The sequence below is a fragment of the Belonocnema kinseyi genome, chromosome 10 (genome assembly GCF_010883055.1).
Source record: "Belonocnema kinseyi isolate 2016_QV_RU_SX_M_011 chromosome 10, B_treatae_v1, whole genome shotgun sequence".
NCBI classification, from domain to species: domain Eukaryota; kingdom Metazoa; phylum Arthropoda; class Insecta; order Hymenoptera; family Cynipidae; genus Belonocnema; species Belonocnema kinseyi.
The window spans coordinates 111,972,141-111,992,202 of NC_046666.1; the positions used below are offsets into that span (position 1 = coordinate 111,972,141).

Genomic DNA, 20,062 nt, shown 5'->3' on the forward strand with positions numbered 1-20,062 from the left:
ACTGAATAAGTGGAATTTTCCGACTGTGATGATTCATGGTAAAAAAAATATCGTCTGTGAATAGAGATTTAAGGCTGAAATCTAGCTTAAAAGAAGCTTCTCGATTCACCGGTTGCATCTTAAAATTTGAACTGCCAATAAAAATTATTAATGACTGAATCAAAACCATAGGAATAATTACGATTTTAGTGAGTTTTAATACTGGAAAACTCGTATATATAATAATATAATAATATATAATAAAATAATACGATTTTATCATTTTAGAAAGAAAAAACTGTTTAAACAAATAAAATTTTTTTACAAATGACCAAATATGTTAAGCAACAAGTTCTAGTCTCAGTATACTTCAAATTTTGATAATTTATGTCGATAGATAATAACTTTTCACAATTTGAATGAAGAACGCAATTTTTCAGACAAATGATGATTGTTGGAACAATTGAAAATTATTGGAAAATACAATTATATATTTTCATGATTTTGGAAACAGAAAATTGTTTAAGAAATGACTAAATATGTTAAAAAAGAAGTTCTGCTCTTAGTTACATTTGATTATTTTTCAGGATCAATCACATCAATCAAAAAAAGCCGAAGATTTACATTTTATTGAGGTTTTCTCATTTTTTAATTAGAAGTTTAAACAATTTAAACTTTGAAAGCTGCAGTGAGCGGATGTTTTTAACTCTACTAATTAAAATAATCAATAAATTAAGGTATAAAAGATTTCCATTTGTTAAATACTTGTTACAGAATATTTATCAATTTTTTTTTAATTTTTGGTAAAATTTGTTGAACGTGCGGAGGAATTAAAAAGTCGACGCAGTGCAAGTTGAGGGTAATTTCTCCTGTTTTGTCACACATTTTCTGTCATTTGGGAGACAACAAATTTGGTAAGAAAATCAAACTGATGTTACTCCTGGAAGTGGAATGTTTTGAAATTAAAGACAATTTAACAGAGGGGGGGGGGGGGGGGGGGTTTGGCAGAAAAGATCAGAACGTCTGAGTTGGAAGACAACAGCCTGGAGATGTGAAGTCGACGGGGTCGACGGGAAGTGAGTCCAAGTAGAGTGAGATCATGAAGTTTCGCTCTTCGTGCATACGGACCACGGTACGAATGGGACGGTCGGGGCGCGTTCAAGGAAAATCGTTGAAACGCGGATCCCGGATGATTAAGCGTTTAACGGTACTGGTCCGCACCCATTTCGAGCGATATCATCGAAGGAGGTCGCGAGGCGACCGTGAAGATGGAGGCGGTGGTGTGCGACGTGACTTTGGGATCTCGAGGAAGGTCTGCTTAGTCCATGGCTGGCGGCGAGGTCGAATGACACGGAGAGGTGGGCGTCGACCCCTAACAGGGGTGATGAGGCCCAAAAGAACAGGTGGCTCGACTGGAGAAGTAGACCGGCGAGCGGTACGAGGGTTGATGTTGACTCGAGGATGATAGAGGTCGGCTAGTGAAGGAGACTGACTTTCCTGCCGAGGCGAACTGAGTGGCGAGAAATCCAACGGAATGTCTAGGTATTCCGATTTTCTAGCGGACATCTGATCCAAACAAGGTTCCCTGGGTGCAGCAACAAACTCGTCACGCATGGTCTCATATCCAGGGTGCGCTGGGTTGTAGTTCAAAACTCCAGCGCGAGGGGCAGCTTCTAGTCGTTTCGCATGTGCGCGGCGTTGGTGCTTTCCTTGTCTTTCCCGTCCCATAGCGACTTAACGATAATGTAAGTTTGAAGAAATTAAAAGAACACTGTCCGTGTATATATCGTATATTCACCCACAGACATAAATTACAATATACTGGTAGTTAAGCACATAAACATTAAGCGAGATTTTCGGTGGATAGAACACTATCGAGTACCGTGGTATGCGGTGGATAGACACAGAGTGACTCGTCGAGCTTGCGCGTGTAGCAGTAGAGCCAGAGAAGAAGATTGGGCCCCGGAAATCGGGCAGACTCTCAACTAATCCCGTGAGTTTGGACTACGAGAAGGAAGGAAAAAAACTGGGGTGGGATCGCTACCCACTTTCCACCCGATAGGTCTCTTGCGCTCGAGAGCAGCGCGCGCTACTCCAACTTAATTATTATTTCAAATTAAATACTAATATGAATAAACTTTATGGCTAATTTTCGTAAGAAAATTAAATGCAAAACTACAAGAATATAATTGGAATTAGAGTTCGCCGATTAAACTCATCAATGATTAGGATACAGTATTCTAATCCGATATTATAAAATTGAATAGGGCAACGCTTTCTCTTACAATATAGTACTAAAAAGTAGAAACTAAAACACCTAATAACTAATTGAAATAGTAAAGAAACAAAATAAAGATAATAAAATAATGTTAGTATTATAATGTTGTTATTCGTCATACCATATTATTATAATTTAATTACCCGATTTACTAATTTATTATTGTTATTGTCAGTTATACATTTTTGAAATCATTATTCACATATTATTATAATAGAAATATTAAAACAGTAAAATAATAACTAATAACTATATGCTAATAAACGTTCGACCGAGCTCGTTTAAGAATCAAGAAAAGAAACGGTGCTTTATTGATGAGCATTATGACGAAAGGATTCGAATTGACGGCATTTTTGATAAATGGTATTAAATTCTTTTCTAAAAACTATTGGTAGAAAAATCTCATACTTCTTTCTTTCTCGCAATAAGTTGGCCAGCTTATTAGAAAAATACGAAATATAGACATTCGTTTTGTTTCAAAGGCTGCGGTGTGTAGGAGAGATAAGTACAGAAAAGGGGCAGTGAAGGGAGAGGTAGTGGTACAGTGAGAAGAAGAAAAAAGAATGAGAGAGATAGATGTGCGTGCAAGCCGGGGGCGAGGCGTAAAGCCAGAGACGAGAGAAATCTTTATGGGAGAAAAGAAAACAGAAATTGGGGCCTTTTGGCAAACGAGAGATTTGTCACGTAGACGAGGTCTGGGTTTTTCCCAGGGACCCGGAGAAACGTATTAAGAGTGCCGTCTGGCTAGCAGATGGGCCCGAGATTTCTGAATGGGGGTAATAAACGTAAATTGAATCCTTGGAAAAGAGGAATAAACTTCCACTCAAATCTTCATCAAAATTGGTTTTGAAGCAAATAGGCTAAACGAAGGTCGTCTTTAACGATGAGTTGGGATGAAAAGTATTTGGTATTCTCAAGTTCAGCACTTGGTTACTTTTAAAAGCAAAAGAACTCAAGTAGATGTAGCTGTAAAATGAGAAAACTCAAAATCCGAAACCATCGATATAATCTTTCATGCCAGTAGCGTGTATCACTGACATCGCTTTACAAATACAACTTTGATAAATGTTTCTGTCTTTGGCTCAACTTTCTGCGACCGAACCATAGAATTATACACTGGAGTCCCGTAGGAAAAGTTCCCGTTATAGAGGAGAAGGTAGTCGAAGGGGGCGAGAGAGTGACGCTGCTGGTCAGCGGAGCAACTCCACAACAACGCAAGAGTGTTTAAAAAAAAGCGGACAGTAACCTCGGCGGTTAATCTTGACGTCTGCTTCAGTCATCTTCAGTCAGTGGCGAAAATTTTGCAGGACAATCGCTTCAGTTCCTTTTCAGTCAATCAGTGTTAGGGTCATGTGTTGCATAACCATATGTAATCATGCATTTGTTCTTGAATTCAGAGCATTGAAAATGATAACGTGGATTTATATTTGTGGAATTATATTTGAATCTTTGAACTGTATAATTTATAAGAGTTAAAAATTCTGAATTTGAGTGCCTCAGTTTTCAGTTTGTTTTTCATTACTTTAAATGGAAAAATGCTTAGTCTTAGAGTTCGAATTTTTTATTTTATTGACTCAAAAATATTTGCGAACCGAGAAAAACATTTTTAACTAAAATAGATTAATTAAATTTCAGATTAAAAAATCTTCAGACGCTTATTTTAAATCTAAAAATGAAGCAAGAATTTGGTAATTGAATGAGTCTAAAAAATTATTGATTTCACAAAATAATTGGGTAACTAAATGAGTCTCTGAAAATTATTAATTCCAGAAAACAGTCGATTTAATATCATAAAACCTTGAAAAATACCGAGTGACACATTTACAATAAAATGCCAAATTTTTGAAGCGAGGAAATATATTGGTATGAAAATCCAAATTCACTTCTCATTCTTTAACATTTGTTGCCTAAAAATTTTTAAAAATGTACAATTTTATCTAAAATTACCGAAATTCCTTGTACGTTGCTTGAGTTTATTAATGAAATATCCTGGAATTGCCAACATTCGAAAGTTTGGAGGGGTGTCGCACCCCCATACTCTCCCCCCCTTGCTACACCACTCCTCTTACGTATTGCTAAATGTCATTTTAAAACATCATGGGATGCTCGTAGTCCGTATAAATTTTATTTTTATCCACTCTTAAGCAAATGTCATGCATGTCAAATAAATTGTATACCAAACCGTTATACCATCTTACTTCAACTTATTGGCATGGGCCAAGGAACGTTTATGCTTGCTTATGTCTTAGTAATGCGAAGATTCTATGATACAGTTTGAAAGTAAATAATTGAATTAAATCTCCCAGTAAAAATAAACTAATTGAAGCGAGTTGAGAACATTGCGCTAGAACACACCATGAATTTTTATTTACAACAAATATAGGTTATTTAATCTTTTAATCTGCTAGTTGCCTGCATTCAGCGAAAAATTGTTAGGGGGCCTATTTCATTTAAATGTATCAGCTCGAATTAATTTCAATGTCAGCTCGTTCGTTTTAATTCGGGAGATTTAAAGTCAGGCTCCAATTTGCCTAAATTTGCAAGCATGAAAACAGTTTGAGACTAGCCAAATTCTTCTCAATTCGAGATAGTCAAAGCCACAATCGATTTCGTTCCAATTCGTGAAGACGAATCTCAACGATTACTGACTTGTCCAGTGTAATTTATAATAGGAGAACCAACGTTTGTAATCTTTATTTGCGATGTGAATACACATACCAGCAGGTAATCGCTGTTGCTAAAGTCATCTAATCAAAAATCGATTCCATGAAGAAAACCTCAGCGTAAAAAAACACTCCAATTAGTCAAGTCTTGCTGCTTCAGATATGATGTGAATATTGGAAAATCTCTACATTGAATGTGATTCGACACTTTATGATATAATGGGAGATTTTAGTCCCTGACGAGATCGTCTAGTTCCTTTTAAGTTTTCGCTCAGGTAATTTGAATACAATGTTGGCTTTCATTCTTCAACTTGAATATGAACATCATTTTTGCGAAAATACAGCAGTAGTAATCACATCATTTGAAGAGGTTGTGTTGCATCATCGTTTTAGGGAAAAAGCTTCCATCAGAGATGATTTTATTAAAAATCACATAACTGATTTTGCTAGAACTTCGTTTGAGACTCATGAGCATTTATTTTTAATCTGTGATAGAACTTATACATACCATCAAAAAATCTCAAACGAGTTTCAAACAAAGTCTTCAAAGGTCAGAAAAATGATCCACAGCCTTTTACAATTTGCACAAGTGAAGGGTACAGGGTTGACATGTTAGGACAATATTCTGTTATTCTAAATGATGCAGAGATCTTAAGAACTCCTTTACATGATCAAAACGTGTGTGCAAGTTGTTAGAAGAAAACGATTATGTGGTTCTCGATCGCCGTTTCAAAAATGTGATAGGTAATTAAAAGCTCAAGAAAGTCAACTCATTAATGCCAGCTTTAAAAGGACAACGTAAGCAATTGCCAACAAAAGAATCCAACAAATCCCGTTATTTAAAAAACATTCATTGGGCAGTTAAAGCTATCCACTGAATACTGAAGCAAAACTAACAATTTTTAGACCACAAATTGGATAAGAAATTGCTTCCGAATGTTAAGACCCACTTCCGAATTGCTTCATTCTTAAATAATCAGTTTGGAAAAATTTTACAGTCTGATGTAGAATTTTTTAGCGAGATCACAGAAAAAATGAAACTCGGAAAAGATATTAATAACACTTTGGCTATTATGGCAAAAGGAAAATATTGGTTCGAAAAGATGAAAGACAAGTATCTTTCAAAGTATATCATCAGAAGACATATTCGACTTTTCCAGGAGTGATTGAGAAAAACTTGAAAATTCTATATCCTGGAACATCTCAGCTATGACAGGCTGTGTCATACTTAGCTGTAATTATTAATGAAGATAGTTGAATTAAATTGCAATATATTAAAGAATAATATAATGTATTGGAATGCCAACTTCAAGCTCGTCATTTTCTACGAAAACTGTACAGTTGCTTTGTGAAATGGGAGCCAAATAGTATCAGTAATTCTGTTTATTTTTTATTTTACAGTCATGTTCAGTTCTGTCACTGTTTCTTTAATAGCATTATTTAAATTGTGTAAATGTTCATGTATCAAAAACATTGCAGAGTAAATATTTGAAGAGAACTGTATAATTTAAGTTAACAGTCATTGATTATGTAAAGTTAATGAGATGTAGAATTGATCCATTTTTTCTCATTTCGTGTCCCACCTTATTGTGCATCATATTCTATAAGTAGTAATCACATGTATAAAATAATTATTTGATAATTCAATTATTCCTAACATGCTGTACTTTCATGCATTTTTTGTATTTCATGCGTTTTATTTACTGGAAAAATCACACACAATCAGTTTAATTGTGCTTTGTGAGGTTAGGTCAGGTTATTCGAACTCAAAATTGCTCCTGTCATTCAGGTTCTCAAGATATCCTAACCTAAAGTGCAAAGAACGCGTTGTTTAGCTGTTTTTGAGGTTATGTAACTGTAAAAGAAAAATGCCTATCACAAAGCTAATATGGAATTTGAAAGTAATAATCTTCCTCTTTTACACCTACTTGGATTTATTAGGATATCTTTATTTTTCACCAAAATATTGTAATTTGAAATTTTTTATTTTAGCGTTTTAACCCTTTAACACTGAGGTTTTTAGATTTATACAACGCATTCTATATTGCTGATAGTACGATATTTTTTCTTTAAAATATTACCTTAGGGGTTTTAAAAGGTGCCCTTTCTATTGCCGGTGTTAGCTTTCTGTTATAACCCCTAAAAGATCCAATATGGCGGCCATAATTTAGGGCTTTAAAAAAGAACAAAGGATCCCGCACAAAATACCAACAAAAAAAGCGTACAGTCGTTTGGACATTGATAAAACAATAAAAAATATGGAAAACGTGTCTTTTTATTTCTACGGAAGCCGTTTCCTAGGGGTAGAAACCACCCCTAACAAGCCACAAACATGCTAATCCACCTGACTCTGGGAACAATAAGTCTAGTCGCATATTTTTCTTGGAATAATGAAATTCCATGCCACAGGTGGGTTAAGACGCCTACCTGCTTATCCACCTAAACCCAGAAATCACCCCTACCAAATCATAAGCAGGCTAACCCACCTAACCCTGGGAGCAGCGAATTTAGTCGTTTACATTTCGTGAAATATTTGAATTCCACACTACAAGTGGGCTAACCTTGAGAAGAAAATGTTCAATTTAGCGTATTAACCCATTAGCGCCGAGATGGTATGCCATTGTCCCTTGAAAATGTTATGTGAGGGGTTTTCGGGGGTTCCTTTTCGATTGGCTCAGTTTTTTGTTATAACTCCTAGAAGAGCGAATATGGAAAACAGTTATGACTTAAAAAAACACAAACTTTACTATTATGATTGATTTAATATTGTAAATTTACTTAGGATTTTCCAGCTTACTAAGGCAAGACTCAATATTTTTCAGCCACTTAAGGCTGGACTTGGGATTGTCCAGGTAAGCAAGAAAGTACTTAATATTTTCCAGCCAATTAAGGCAAGTCTTTAGATTGCCCAGCCAATTATGGCAAGCCTTTGGATTTCCCAGCCAATAAAGGCAAGACTTTTTATCGTCCAGGCAGTCAAGACAAGACTTTGAATCGTCTTGGTCAAAAAAGTTAGGACTTTCATCATCTGATTTTTCCCAAGAAGAATGTCCAGTTGCATTAGGATCATCAGTATTCATTGATTCGTGAGTTGATCGGTCACTTTTGTTTTCAGAGTGATTTCTAATACCAATCTTGGCTGTGTAACACATTTTACATTAGGGTAAACGATGGTTTTCAAGTAATTTTTAGAAAAACCTCCTGTTTTGCATAAGCAATAGTAACAATCAGTATCATGATTTTTGGGCTCACGCCAAACAGGTGCTTGAATAACAGTATGCATCTTGGTACTTTCATCTTCCTAATTTGAATAAATTTAATCTACAAGAATGACAAATTGAGGTTGGTACCCACGGTTTATCCAAATTTTTCATTGAAGTCCCATAACAGTTGAAGTATGACGTTTTTATCGAATCATTAATTGATCGACGGTATTTCTCCGTTTCATTCTTTTCACAAACGTGACCAAACATATTAACTTTCTTAGCGCAAGGAGTTCTTCAACTCATTCTTTTTCTCATAATGAACAATAACGTGGAAATTCTAAAACTCGCTATATACAAAAATCACGATCGACACGAAATGTAACCGCTAGACAGATTTCAAACACAAAAAAAATTTTATCACCTACGCATTCAACCGTTAGCCCGCCACTCAAACGTGATCTCTAACATAGAAAGATATGTGGCAAAAAACGAATTTCATCACCTACGCATAACACGTCATAAATGCGTCGCCAGCTCAGTGAGTTAGCTAGGGATCGAGGACTGTCTGTGCCATAGAACGGCGCGCATATACAGCGAATGTGAACATTAGAATGCACACAGAGTGCGCAGTAGCATTTCGCGCAGTCCGTCTTCTTTCGTTTTATCAATGTGCGAAGTTTGGTTCCAAACGACTGAACGCTTTTTTGTTGGTATTTTGTGCGGGATCCTTTGTTCTTTTTTAAAGCCCTAAATTGTGGCCGCCATATTGGATCTTCTAGGGGTTATAACAACAAACTGACACCGGAAATAGAAAGGACACCCTCGAAAACCACTGAGATAATATCTTAAAGGAAAAATGTCGTACAGTTAGCAATATAGAATGCGTTGTATAAATCTAAATACCTCAGTGTTAAAGGGTTAAAACGCTAAAATAAAAAATTTCAAATTACAATATTTTGGTGAAAATTAAAGATATCCTAATAAATTTAAGTAGCTTTGAAAGGGGAAGATTAGTACTTTCAAATTCCATATTAGCTTCTGCGGTAGACATTTTTCTTGTTCGGTTACATAACCTCAAAAATAGATGAAAAACGCGTTTTTTGCACTTTTAGGTTAGGATGTCTTAAAAATCTGACGTACAAGAGCAATGTTGAGCTCGGCTTCGGATTCAGCGCATCAAAATCTTTCGGAAATGTTATGTCTGGTCTCTGGCTTTAATTTTTGTCGGTCTGTGTTATTTATGCCCTTTAATATCTTTCCAAGATTGTAGAAAATTAAACTATCTCTGTAATAAAACAGACTTATTTGATGCAAAGTACAATTGAAATGGTTGAATAATAGCGATGGTATAAGCAAAGTTAACTTTGCCTTAAGCTCAACCTTTTAGATTGTTTTGAATTATGTTCCACAATATAGAAAGTTATAAAAATTGGACATTGTTATTGTTAACTTATTGTAAAAATCTCGACCAGATCCGAGTGGGGACAGCACATACATGCTTCCCCTACTATGCAGAAATAGAATTGACCTTACAATGAATTATTTTCATGAGTGAATCTACTTTATTTTACGAAAACCACGTCAGGAGGAAAGATAGCAAAAATATTTGTTTGAGCAGAGCCCAATTGAGAATCCCAGGTCGTAACTAGGATGCGATTTCATATATCTTTTTTAGAAGGAGGTAACAGTTTTTATTATAATATATTATATCATATTAATGAAGGGCGCACATCATTTATAGGGTTAGACAGGTCTTTACGAGGAGATGAATGTTTGCAGGACGAAAAGTAAAACCATGACCGAAGGCACTGTATTATGATGTAGGGCCGTCTGCACGGTCCGAGCCAGAGTGTGATAGACTACATAACATCTTGTAGACTTTCACGGAAATGGTTCTAAAGTTCGCCCATTAACTAAGGACCTTCAATAACACATTCTAATCGCTGACAATCAAGCAACCTATTGTTGACAAAATTCGGGTCTTATCTGATGAAAAGAGAAGAATACAGAATAAGGAGAGATGGATCCGAGAGAATCAACAGTTTCTCGCTAACCCATAATGCCTCTTCAGTGATCATCCTGTTTTTATCAAACATCCCCGTAAGCCCAACGAGGTAAAAACTTTTTAGAGGAAGGTATACAAATTTCCCAAAAACACTGAAGTCAAAATAAGAAACTGATATTTTTATCTGCTTTAAGGAGTTTTTCGACAACCTTATAACATCTGACACAAAATGTCTATAAATCACTGCCGAAAAATTGCAAAAACACTTAGGGGTATGAAGAACGGCTGGTATCAGGACGCATTATATTCCTACCGAGAAAAGGCAACTTTTTGAACCCAGAGAATTACAGGCCAATTACTTGTTTGAACAAACTGTAAAGGCTTTTTACGGATGTCCTTAACATACGGACCGTTCGAAGCATTGAGTCAATGTGGAAAGAGATGGACGAACAACGTGGCTCGAAAAATGTGTATCAGGCTGCCGAGAAAATCAGCTAATTGACAGTAGCGTGTGCGCAGACGCAGAAGCCTATCAACGCGTGCTCTTAATTGCCTGGATTGAATACCGGAAAGCTTTCTATTCAACTGCTTATAGACTTATCATCTATCTGTTAGAAAGCTTGAAGGTGCATCCACATATAATGAGATGGATCGAGAGATTAAATCCCCTTTGGAAAATCAGATTTCCTATCTTATCTGGAAATTGTCGTGTTACAACGCACAACGTCACCTTCTAAAGTAGCGTGTTTTAGGGCGATAACATGAGCCTACAGCTTTTGTGCATCACAATTCTGCCTCTATCGCCCACGCTTCAAAATTATTCTGGATACCTCTGTGGTGACATTATTCATCACGAACATAAGGTCACTCATATATTTTATATTGAAAACCTGAAAATCTACGCTTCAGTTAAAAGCAAACTTCAGAGTGCTTCAAGCATTGTCGAGAAGTACACAGGAGAGATTGGCGTTGGCTTTGGCATTACTCTATCTAGATGCTTCATCTCTAAAAGTCGAAGTACAGAAAGCAGAGTTTGAAAAACAGTCCATTGTCCACGGAGCAAACTTTTGCTTTTCTCAGATCATCAGGGCTTAATTGATCTAGAGGGAGTTAAATTTTGGAACGCCAAGGTAATGTCCTTTCCAGCTTGGTATATCGTGAGCAAATTATAGGTCAAGAAATTTCCAGCGACAGGTGCAGAGCGTTTCCTTGGCTCTCTTCGCGTCCTCAAGACACACTTTTTCTTAGAATTATATATGTTTCAACCGTAAAACTACATATTACACTTGCGAAATTCAGTGGTCATTTGTGGATCGTTATAAGCTCATAACATCGTGGTTTCGAGTAAAATAACTTAAATCTACAGTTGAAATGAGAATGGTAGAAAATAATGTTATGTGATTATAAGCGGAAAGCATAACATACTGAATAAAGAAAATGTCTGTTTAATCCAGGGAACGGTACTCAAGTTACACAGCCGGTAATCACAGTCAATTCTAGTGACGCGGAGTCCTTGAATTGTTGGTTAAAAGCTAGATCTGCTAGAAAAGGACATTTCTTTGAGAACTAGAGATAGCGTTACTTTAGAAGTCGATAAAGAATAATCCTAGCGCGAATTTTAAACTTGATTAAAGAATTGAAGATGATATTTGAAAATTTTACTTGTCTTTAAATCTGAATAGACAAAAACCATTTTTATTGTATAATAGTCATTATAAAAGATCATTCCATATTTTTGTCATGAATAAGTGTAGACTTGAAGTAAGAATGGCAGAATTTCAATTTTGACTTTACAATTCCTAGTAATGTCCCTGAATGCACTTTGAATTTAATATTGTATCCGAGATATCAAGCATAATATATTGTACGAATACTCATCCTGAGTTCTCAGATCAGCGGTTTGAAAAGTTTATAATAGTCCTAAGGTTTTGTAAAATGAAGTTTGATTGTTAATATTACCTGTTTTCTTGAATAATATAATCTTGATGCTCCTCCACAAACTGGACAACAAGCTCCTGGTGGTGTTACCCCAGTACAGTAAGGGATATCCAGTTCAGGACATGTAACTGTGCTAATGCAACGCAGTTTTGCTATATCGTTCGTCAACCCAACTGCGACGCAAGGTCCAAAATAGTCAACAATAGTCCTATCAGCTAAAGCTGCACATTCATTTGGGTAGCTTTCACCGTTGGTGCTGCAAACTGGTTCATGAATATTACATTCTTTCATGCAGGGTCCTCTGTATCCTAATTTTTTTTCCGCCTTGATTAAACTGCAAAGAGAATCATGTTCATGGTTGTTTTTGTCACAAACAGGTTCCCAACTTTCTTTCGTAGAACTACAGTTCAAAGGAACGCACTCATATTGGTGACATGGTCTGTATATGGTAGACAAGCATACCCGAAATTTGGCAATGCATTTCTCAAATTCGTTACAGGGACTTGGAGTACATGGATCTTTAGATAAACAGCTGCCAAATTCTATGTCATCACCTGTAAATCCAGCACATTTTGCCAGACATGATGATGCATATGTAACTCCCAATCTACTGCAAACGGGGACATAGTGCGCAGGACAATCACATGGTAACGTAGGTGTACGATTTTCTATACAATTCTTTCGAAAGCATGTGATTTCACCCATGAAGCAGCGACATTTATTACACTCTAGATAGAATTCTGTATTGTGAGAGATAAAACGATCCTGCACCCAACATGATTTGAATGAGAAGCAATTCAGGATCTTACATCTTTCGAAGCCGTTTAGAGTACATTGACAAATTTGATAACAACCTTGTTTTTCAAGTCGAGGAATTTGAATCCATGATCCGATCGCAACCAGCTGTTTAGACATTATACCAAGCTTACAAGCAGGTTGGCATCGATAATCTGACAAAGTATTTGAAAAAGAAAGGCATATTTGATCGTTCTGACAAGGATTATTATTGCACGATGACCCCACATTTTCGCCAGATAATACTTCAGCTTTCGATGCATACGAATCTTTTAAAAAACTCTTTATAGATATACAGGGACTTGTTGACGATGATGAAAATTTAGAACACAACGATTTTGATGAGTTATTTTTGGTTACTGATGACCAATCTACGCAAGTAGACACGATTTCCATGCAGTCGTTGTAGCAAATTCGAGTTTCATGAGTCTGTGAGTTGCAAGGTTGCAAATGCAAGATGCAAGCAAGAATGCGTAGTATTTTAATAGGACATGATGAAGCTGCTCTAAGTGAAACTCCCAATCCATAAAGAATCCCACCTCCACTCCAATAGTCAAACTCCCGGCTAGCTGCTTCATCCGCTGTAATGGAGCAGGACCTAAAGGTGAAAAAATTTGTTCTCTATAACAACATTTACTTTAAGTATATAAAAGTTTTAAAAAATTACATACTATATATGGAAAACAGTTATTCTTAGGCCACATAATATTTTCCTATGAGCAATGAATTGATAGAAAAATTCGACTCATCCATATTATAATGATTGTGGTAACTCAAAATATATACAATAATTCTATGGTTATCATAATATTTACACAGGGAAAGAAAACTTGTAATTAGGCCTTATTTTTATTTTCCTACTATTCTAGTGGCCACAGGTGAATATTGTCATCTCCAACGCTAGCGGCCGCTCGTAATTGTACACCTATAGCATCATCGCAGGAAGTTTCAAACATCGTATTGGATTGACTTATTACATCCCAATCTCATCAGTTATTTGACTCAGCCCGTTGATATGATGTATAATCGGGTTCACCCGAATAAAAGTTCTGAATAAAAGTAATAATGGTATTTCCCCACAGTTTCGCGTCCTAGAATATTCCCGCACTGGAAAACTGTGCAGGGCTATCATATTCTTGCACAATAATGTCATATTAGAAAGATCTGGTCACTTAATACTTACCTAGTTATTACCTCACTTGTATCTAAGTTTTTAGGCGACTTTGCTACGAAGTACCGATACACGTCCATCGAAGGAGCCACGTCAAAGATAACACAATCAAGCGTCTTGTCCATTATGGGAGACACACACTCAAACGCGAAATAAATTTGAAACGTATTGATGGTTGTCAAATCTATTTCAGAATACGATAACGAGAACGTGAAATGAATCTTAAAAGGGATTTCGTCAATTTGAAAAAAGTAAGTATTAACTTATAAGAAACTGATATTGTTTTGAAAAATTACAAGATGTTAGGACTGCATTTTTGACATTTCCTAACATTCCTTCTAACTAAACGGCCTGACAGGCAATTGCATTTTTTCTCGCTTTATTTATTTATAGCAGGTAAATATGGACAGTGTTTTTGCTGTTCTTACTTTTTCAGATTTTTTAGCAGTCAGATATGACTTTTTCATAAAAACATATATTTAGACTAATAAATTTTACAACCGTCATTATGTGCCACGTTTATTTTCAGTTTGAATAAATGGTTCATCATTGACAAGACGTTCATTTGCGTTGTCGTTGACGTAGCGCCATCAGCGGACGTGTATAATTTTTATTATTTCGTACTCAAGTTGCCCAAAACATTAGTAACAAGTTGTGTTCTTGCTGAAAAAGGAAATATTGGTGAAATAGCAAAAATGTGAAATATTGGGTATTTTCGTCGTGGATCCTGCCGGGATCAATCAGTAGGCTCGCCGATGGCACATAATGGCTAACATATTTTTAAACTACACTAAGGCTCAATCCATTTGTTTCACTGCTGCATGATGTAGATACGCCTGTGATTGCAGTTTTGTGATAAACCTTAGGCTTATCGATCGAGTGAGTAGAACGATTTTCTAGGGCTGAGACGATATTTCGGACTCCAGGGAAGGGAATGCTTTAATTTCATAATTGTTCTATGCTTCATAATTTTTCCCTATTTGGGTGTTCTTATCTGGGCGAGTAACGATATCCATTCCCTTAGCAGCCACAAATGCGAACAAGGGATCCCAATTATTGATTCGGCATCAAATTAGGCGACTTATAGATTCTTTCCGCTGTGTAATTTTTCCAATATATATTGTTCCAATATTCAAGTAAACCTTAGAATATTGGAACATTCATTCCGCTCAAAGGTGTCTATGCATATCAGTAAGCAACTTCTGCTGGAAGAGTTCTCTTTAACAGTTCCACAACCCGTATTGAGGTACAGATTCATGATCGTTCATCAATTTCGTACGTTCGGTCTCGACCTTTTTTGTATTTAGTAGTGAAGCAGTTCATGGAAATCAAGGTAAAAAAAGAAGGAGTCTCGGGAACTGTTTGGACCCACATAAGTTATAGAAAAAACTTCAATTAAGTCGATAAAAACATGCAAATAATGTAGAATATTCATTTTAAATCAATATTATAAGAGATAAATATTGTTTCGGATTAGAGTCAAACATAATTTTGATTACGCAATTGGTTAGATGAACACAAAAAACATATTTAAAAATCAAACATCATTAACTTTAATTTTGCTTCACTAGAGATACGCGTGTTTGAGATAAGTACCGACTGCAAGATTTCTATTGAAGATGGACCAAGGAAGACCAGTCTCTGAGAGCCAATCCTGACCAACCCATCAGAGGGAGTGAACCTTAAGCTGTTTGGCAGAGAAGGCTCGAGTAGCGCAGTCCACGGGATTCTCAATCCCAAGTATACGATTCCAAGAAGCATCTGGAAGGTAGGTCTAAATATATGATACATGATAAGCAACAAATTTATACCAACTGCAAGGAGTACATTTCAACGGTGCAGTCACATTGGTGCTATCAGTCTAAAGATGCACCCTCACACCTTCGAAGGAGAGAGTTTTCTGGGTTACGTTAGAAAATTTCTTCGGAAAGTGATCGTTCTACCCAATTTTGATAAGCCAGAGATTCCGCATAAGAATCTTAAATACCATGATGACGGGTGATATAAATCTGAGATGGTTAAAAGATTTGCGGTATGTCGGACAAGACTCTCCTTTTGGTACAAGGTGCTGCAGGGGTAGCTAGGTTTGTAGGAAACTACTACTGTTTTTATACTTCTAGGGAATCAAATTGTTTCGGAGTCAAATTTTTTATAGGAAAACCACAATGTCTGATTAAACATAATACTTGCAATTAAAAACAGATATATACAGAGCCAGAAGGAGAGAGAGGGGGAGAGACCGTTAGAGAGGGAGAAAGAGCAATTTAGGTCCAGTGTGTTTGTAGTCATTTAAATATGAGTCAGTGAAGTTCTATGAGAGCTATTAAAAACTACTCTGATTATTGTGGTAGTGCTTCTTTGCTTGAATACCCCATCAGAAACGAACAAAGCATAGGCAGCACGAAGATTCGGATTCTTGAGTAGTCGATGTCCTAACTTAAAAAAGAGTAATTCGGCTTAAGTTCTGGAGTCTCCTAGTTCGCTGATAGATCCTTTGAGGGCAGGAAAAAATGTAGCGTCCATCAGAGTCAGAAAGATGTATTGTGTCATATTGTTGTTTACAAAACTGACCTACAAAACTGATCAGTCAGTAATGCAAATGCAGGTAGACCTACCTCCTCTTGTTTCCAGTAACGTTGAAATTGAATAGATTAGGCGTCCTAGATTGCACATTAGATGATGATAACAGGTTTGGATTGAACTGTTTGACCTTGATCCTTATTGATTGTCACTTTACTCGTTGAGCCAGTAGATCGTTCAGTAAGAATCCAAACCATCGATGAGTCCTGTGCAACCACTCTGTTGTCTGGCCGATACAATAAGCCAGGCCATATGATGAGAGAATAGATTTCAGCTCTAAGTAGGAGGTCGATAGCTGAGTTTGCACTAGGTTTTGGATCAGCAAGATCAAGCCCATTTAATTCGAACCATAGTAGAGGGGCGACTCGATGTAACGCTGTGTCGATGTATAACCAGAGCCTCTGTATCTAGAGTGAAGCGAGAAGACAATCGCGATAAGATGAGAAGATTGATTATACCTTTTGATACTCCTGACTTAGAAGCTCCAACGCCGGAGATGTGAAGAGATGCGAACTGGCGAGGTAATCGAAGACGCTGTGTAATAATTTCTAAAATGAAACTCCCCTAAAATTAGACCTATTATACAACGTGCCTGTACACAGAAGTCGATCCATGCTCTTAACAACTACAAGTGCTGTTCCATGCAGTATTGGACAAAAGGCACCAGAGGTAACATGAGTATTTACTAGTTTGGAATCAGTCCCTGGTGATGTTGATGGGTCATGATAGAAGGTATGATGGCGACCATGAGAGGTACGACATACTTTATTAGAGCAACAATCTCCAACAATCTATAACCAAAACAGTTATCACATATGACCCTCACAGAGCCAAATTCCTGACGCTGAGCAAGAGATTTAGCCTTAAATCTATCGCAAAATGGCATGTAATGATTCTTCTGACAGAGAGTGCAACCAAAGTTACGTGAAGGTTTTCTGTCAGGCTTTTTTAAAGAATGATATACCTTCATGGAAGAATTCAATTTGTTATATTTTAAAGTAATCTTCGAAAATTATAAAATTATTGTGCTTTGTGGACTAGCTAAATTTCACTTCTCCGATAGAGGTTTTTCAGTCCAGACGGAAATGCTAATCAAGTCGTTAAACAATAATGTAGTTCAACTAATCATCCAATGTATCAACGGGGTGTTTGAGTACAGTCGAGGCACTGGTGGCTTATGCCGTTCCAAGTAGAAGCTTCTTTAACTCGGAGGCAGATCCCGTAGATAAAGGTGTAGAGAACATGAAGCTGGAATTTAAGAACTTACCAACAACCGAGTGCTTTAATATGTTTCTGTTAGTAAATCCTATACTCGAGTGAAGTTCTCAGCAGTAGCAGGAATGCTGCTAAGGAGATGAGTAGATTCTCCAGATAGGCTGGTTTTTAAATAATTCAATCTTGCAACATTTGTGGTTTTCGGGTTTGCCACGACAATTGCATTAAATAAATGACGGTAATTCGGCCAATCCAAATAATTTCCGGAAAATTTGAGAAGTTTAGTCTTCGGAATATCAGAAGAATGGCCGCGATTCGCCTGTTGACCAGGGTGTAGTTGATCATCCCTAAAAGCTGGTCCTCGATCATAGGCCTCCATTTTCTCTAAAAATGTACTCAACTCAACTAAATAGAGTTCCTTCTCTTCACTACCTTTTTATGCTTCTCCTAAAATTGATGCCATTTTTTATCTTAATTCTGCATGTGAGCCTTGCATGCTTTACGTGTAAGATTAGCAGCACCTAATTTTTCAATATTTACGTAAGCCCATCAAATGAAGCCGCTTAATTTGATTTGTTGGTCGATCAGTTCATCAATTTTCTCTGTAGTCATTTTTAATAGTAAGAACTGAATGCTTTGAAAAGAATAACACAAAGAAGAAGAACCAATAATGTTAAAGTCAGAGAGAGTATACAGGCTTGAATATGCAAACTTGTATTTTATAACCAAACATTGATAAGCGTAGCAATAGAATAAATAATTTTTAATAAAAATTCAAGAATAGAATGACACATACTTCATGTTTGATAAATAAAAAGAGCACAAAATCGAATGTTCTTCACGCTAGTAGAATTAGAATACGAGCCGTGAAATAATTCACTGGCATATCGATATGAAATTCAAACAATTATAAGGCATACAAGAAAATCGACAATGAATAATAAAAATTGGAACGAATTCACAGATATTGCTATCGAAGAATGTTGACAACTTCCTGAAGTTCTTTTAAAAAGATAAACAAAGCCAGCGTAATTTTACAGACACTGCTGTAATATAGAATGCGGGTAGTCGAACTTAAGGATGAATTCCTTCCGTTTATTTTTGGATGCAAAGCAGCGAGAGAGGCGATGATTTTATTCTTGCCATATGTAGACGCGAAGAAACGAGACTGTCTATTACTTCCTTCCTTCCACTTGCCGGTGATGAAGAAATGAGAATGAGATTAGAAATTTGTTGCACAATTTTAGATGTCACTTGATTGCAAGTATTCATCACTCACGTGTGAACCATCCGTTTCATATTTGGCAATTGCGAGCATGTGTAACACAAAAGACAGTGTTTATAACAAGTGTCTCGATGAACTGCTTACAGTCTGTGTATGGCTTATCAAAACAAACTAGCACACACCGACAGGCATTGGATTTGACGGTTCACGTTAATACCTTTTACGAATTTGAATTTAGATACTTTTATCAAGCGAAAGTTTAGTAGTTTTATATTGAATTCCCGTAACGCTTTTGTAAAAACTTGATAGATCGTTTTTTAGCATCTTCATTCCGGTTAGAGTCTGGATTAGAGTTTCGGATCAGAGTCGAACATAATGATGATCGCGCAAGTAGTTAGGTAAATACAAGAAGCCACAGATTTAAAAATAAAACATGATTAACTTTAATTTCACTTCACTACGGATACACGTCTTTGAGTATTAAGATCTCGCGCCGAGTGCGAGGACAAGCGTTGACTTAAGCACCCGTTTACCACTCTGCAAAGTTTTTATGAGTGGGGGCCGGGAAATCAGCACGTACAGCCAGAATTTATACAGTGATACGAAAATTCGGAACAAATATAATATCAGTGAAAAGATGGAAGGTCAATATGAAAAACACACATTCCTAGTATAAGCTAAGAAATCAAAGTATTATAACCGACCCTGCTTATAAAAAAAGAGTCCATTATACTTAGGCACTAATTTTAACAGTAATCAAATTTATAATTATCTTAATCATCGATAGGACGAAAAATAAATAGCGTACACCAGATCCTTCACGGATCATTTATAAATAATATGAATTAATTTCAAATGATAAAATAAATTGAATCATAAATTTATTTTAAAAAAAGGTAAAATTAGTACCAGGTGTATACATATGAAACCGGTATTGCCATTTAGCGGCCAGTAGGCACACTTGTAGGCACTGCCGGAACTTACCATTTGTGCTAATTGGCGTATTG

At 36.4% G+C, this 20,062-nt stretch overlaps 1 protein-coding gene across 4 annotated transcripts in view; it reads right to left on the reverse strand.

The window, feature by feature from the left end:
* Positions 1-20,062, reverse strand: part of LOC117181675 (reversion-inducing cysteine-rich protein with Kazal motifs) — a 201,980-nt gene that overhangs the window by 51,753 nt on the left and 130,165 nt on the right. For all 4 annotated transcript variants that reach the window (XR_004468154.1, XR_004468153.1, XM_033374585.1 and 1 more), the window contains exon 4: positions 12,091-13,462. Coding sequence is in view for 2 of the 4 variants with exons in the window: in XM_033374585.1 (XP_033230476.1) it covers positions 12,091-13,462 (1,372 nt within the window). In the remaining 2 variants the exon portion in view is untranslated. The remainder of the gene's footprint in view (positions 1-12,090; positions 13,463-20,062) is intronic.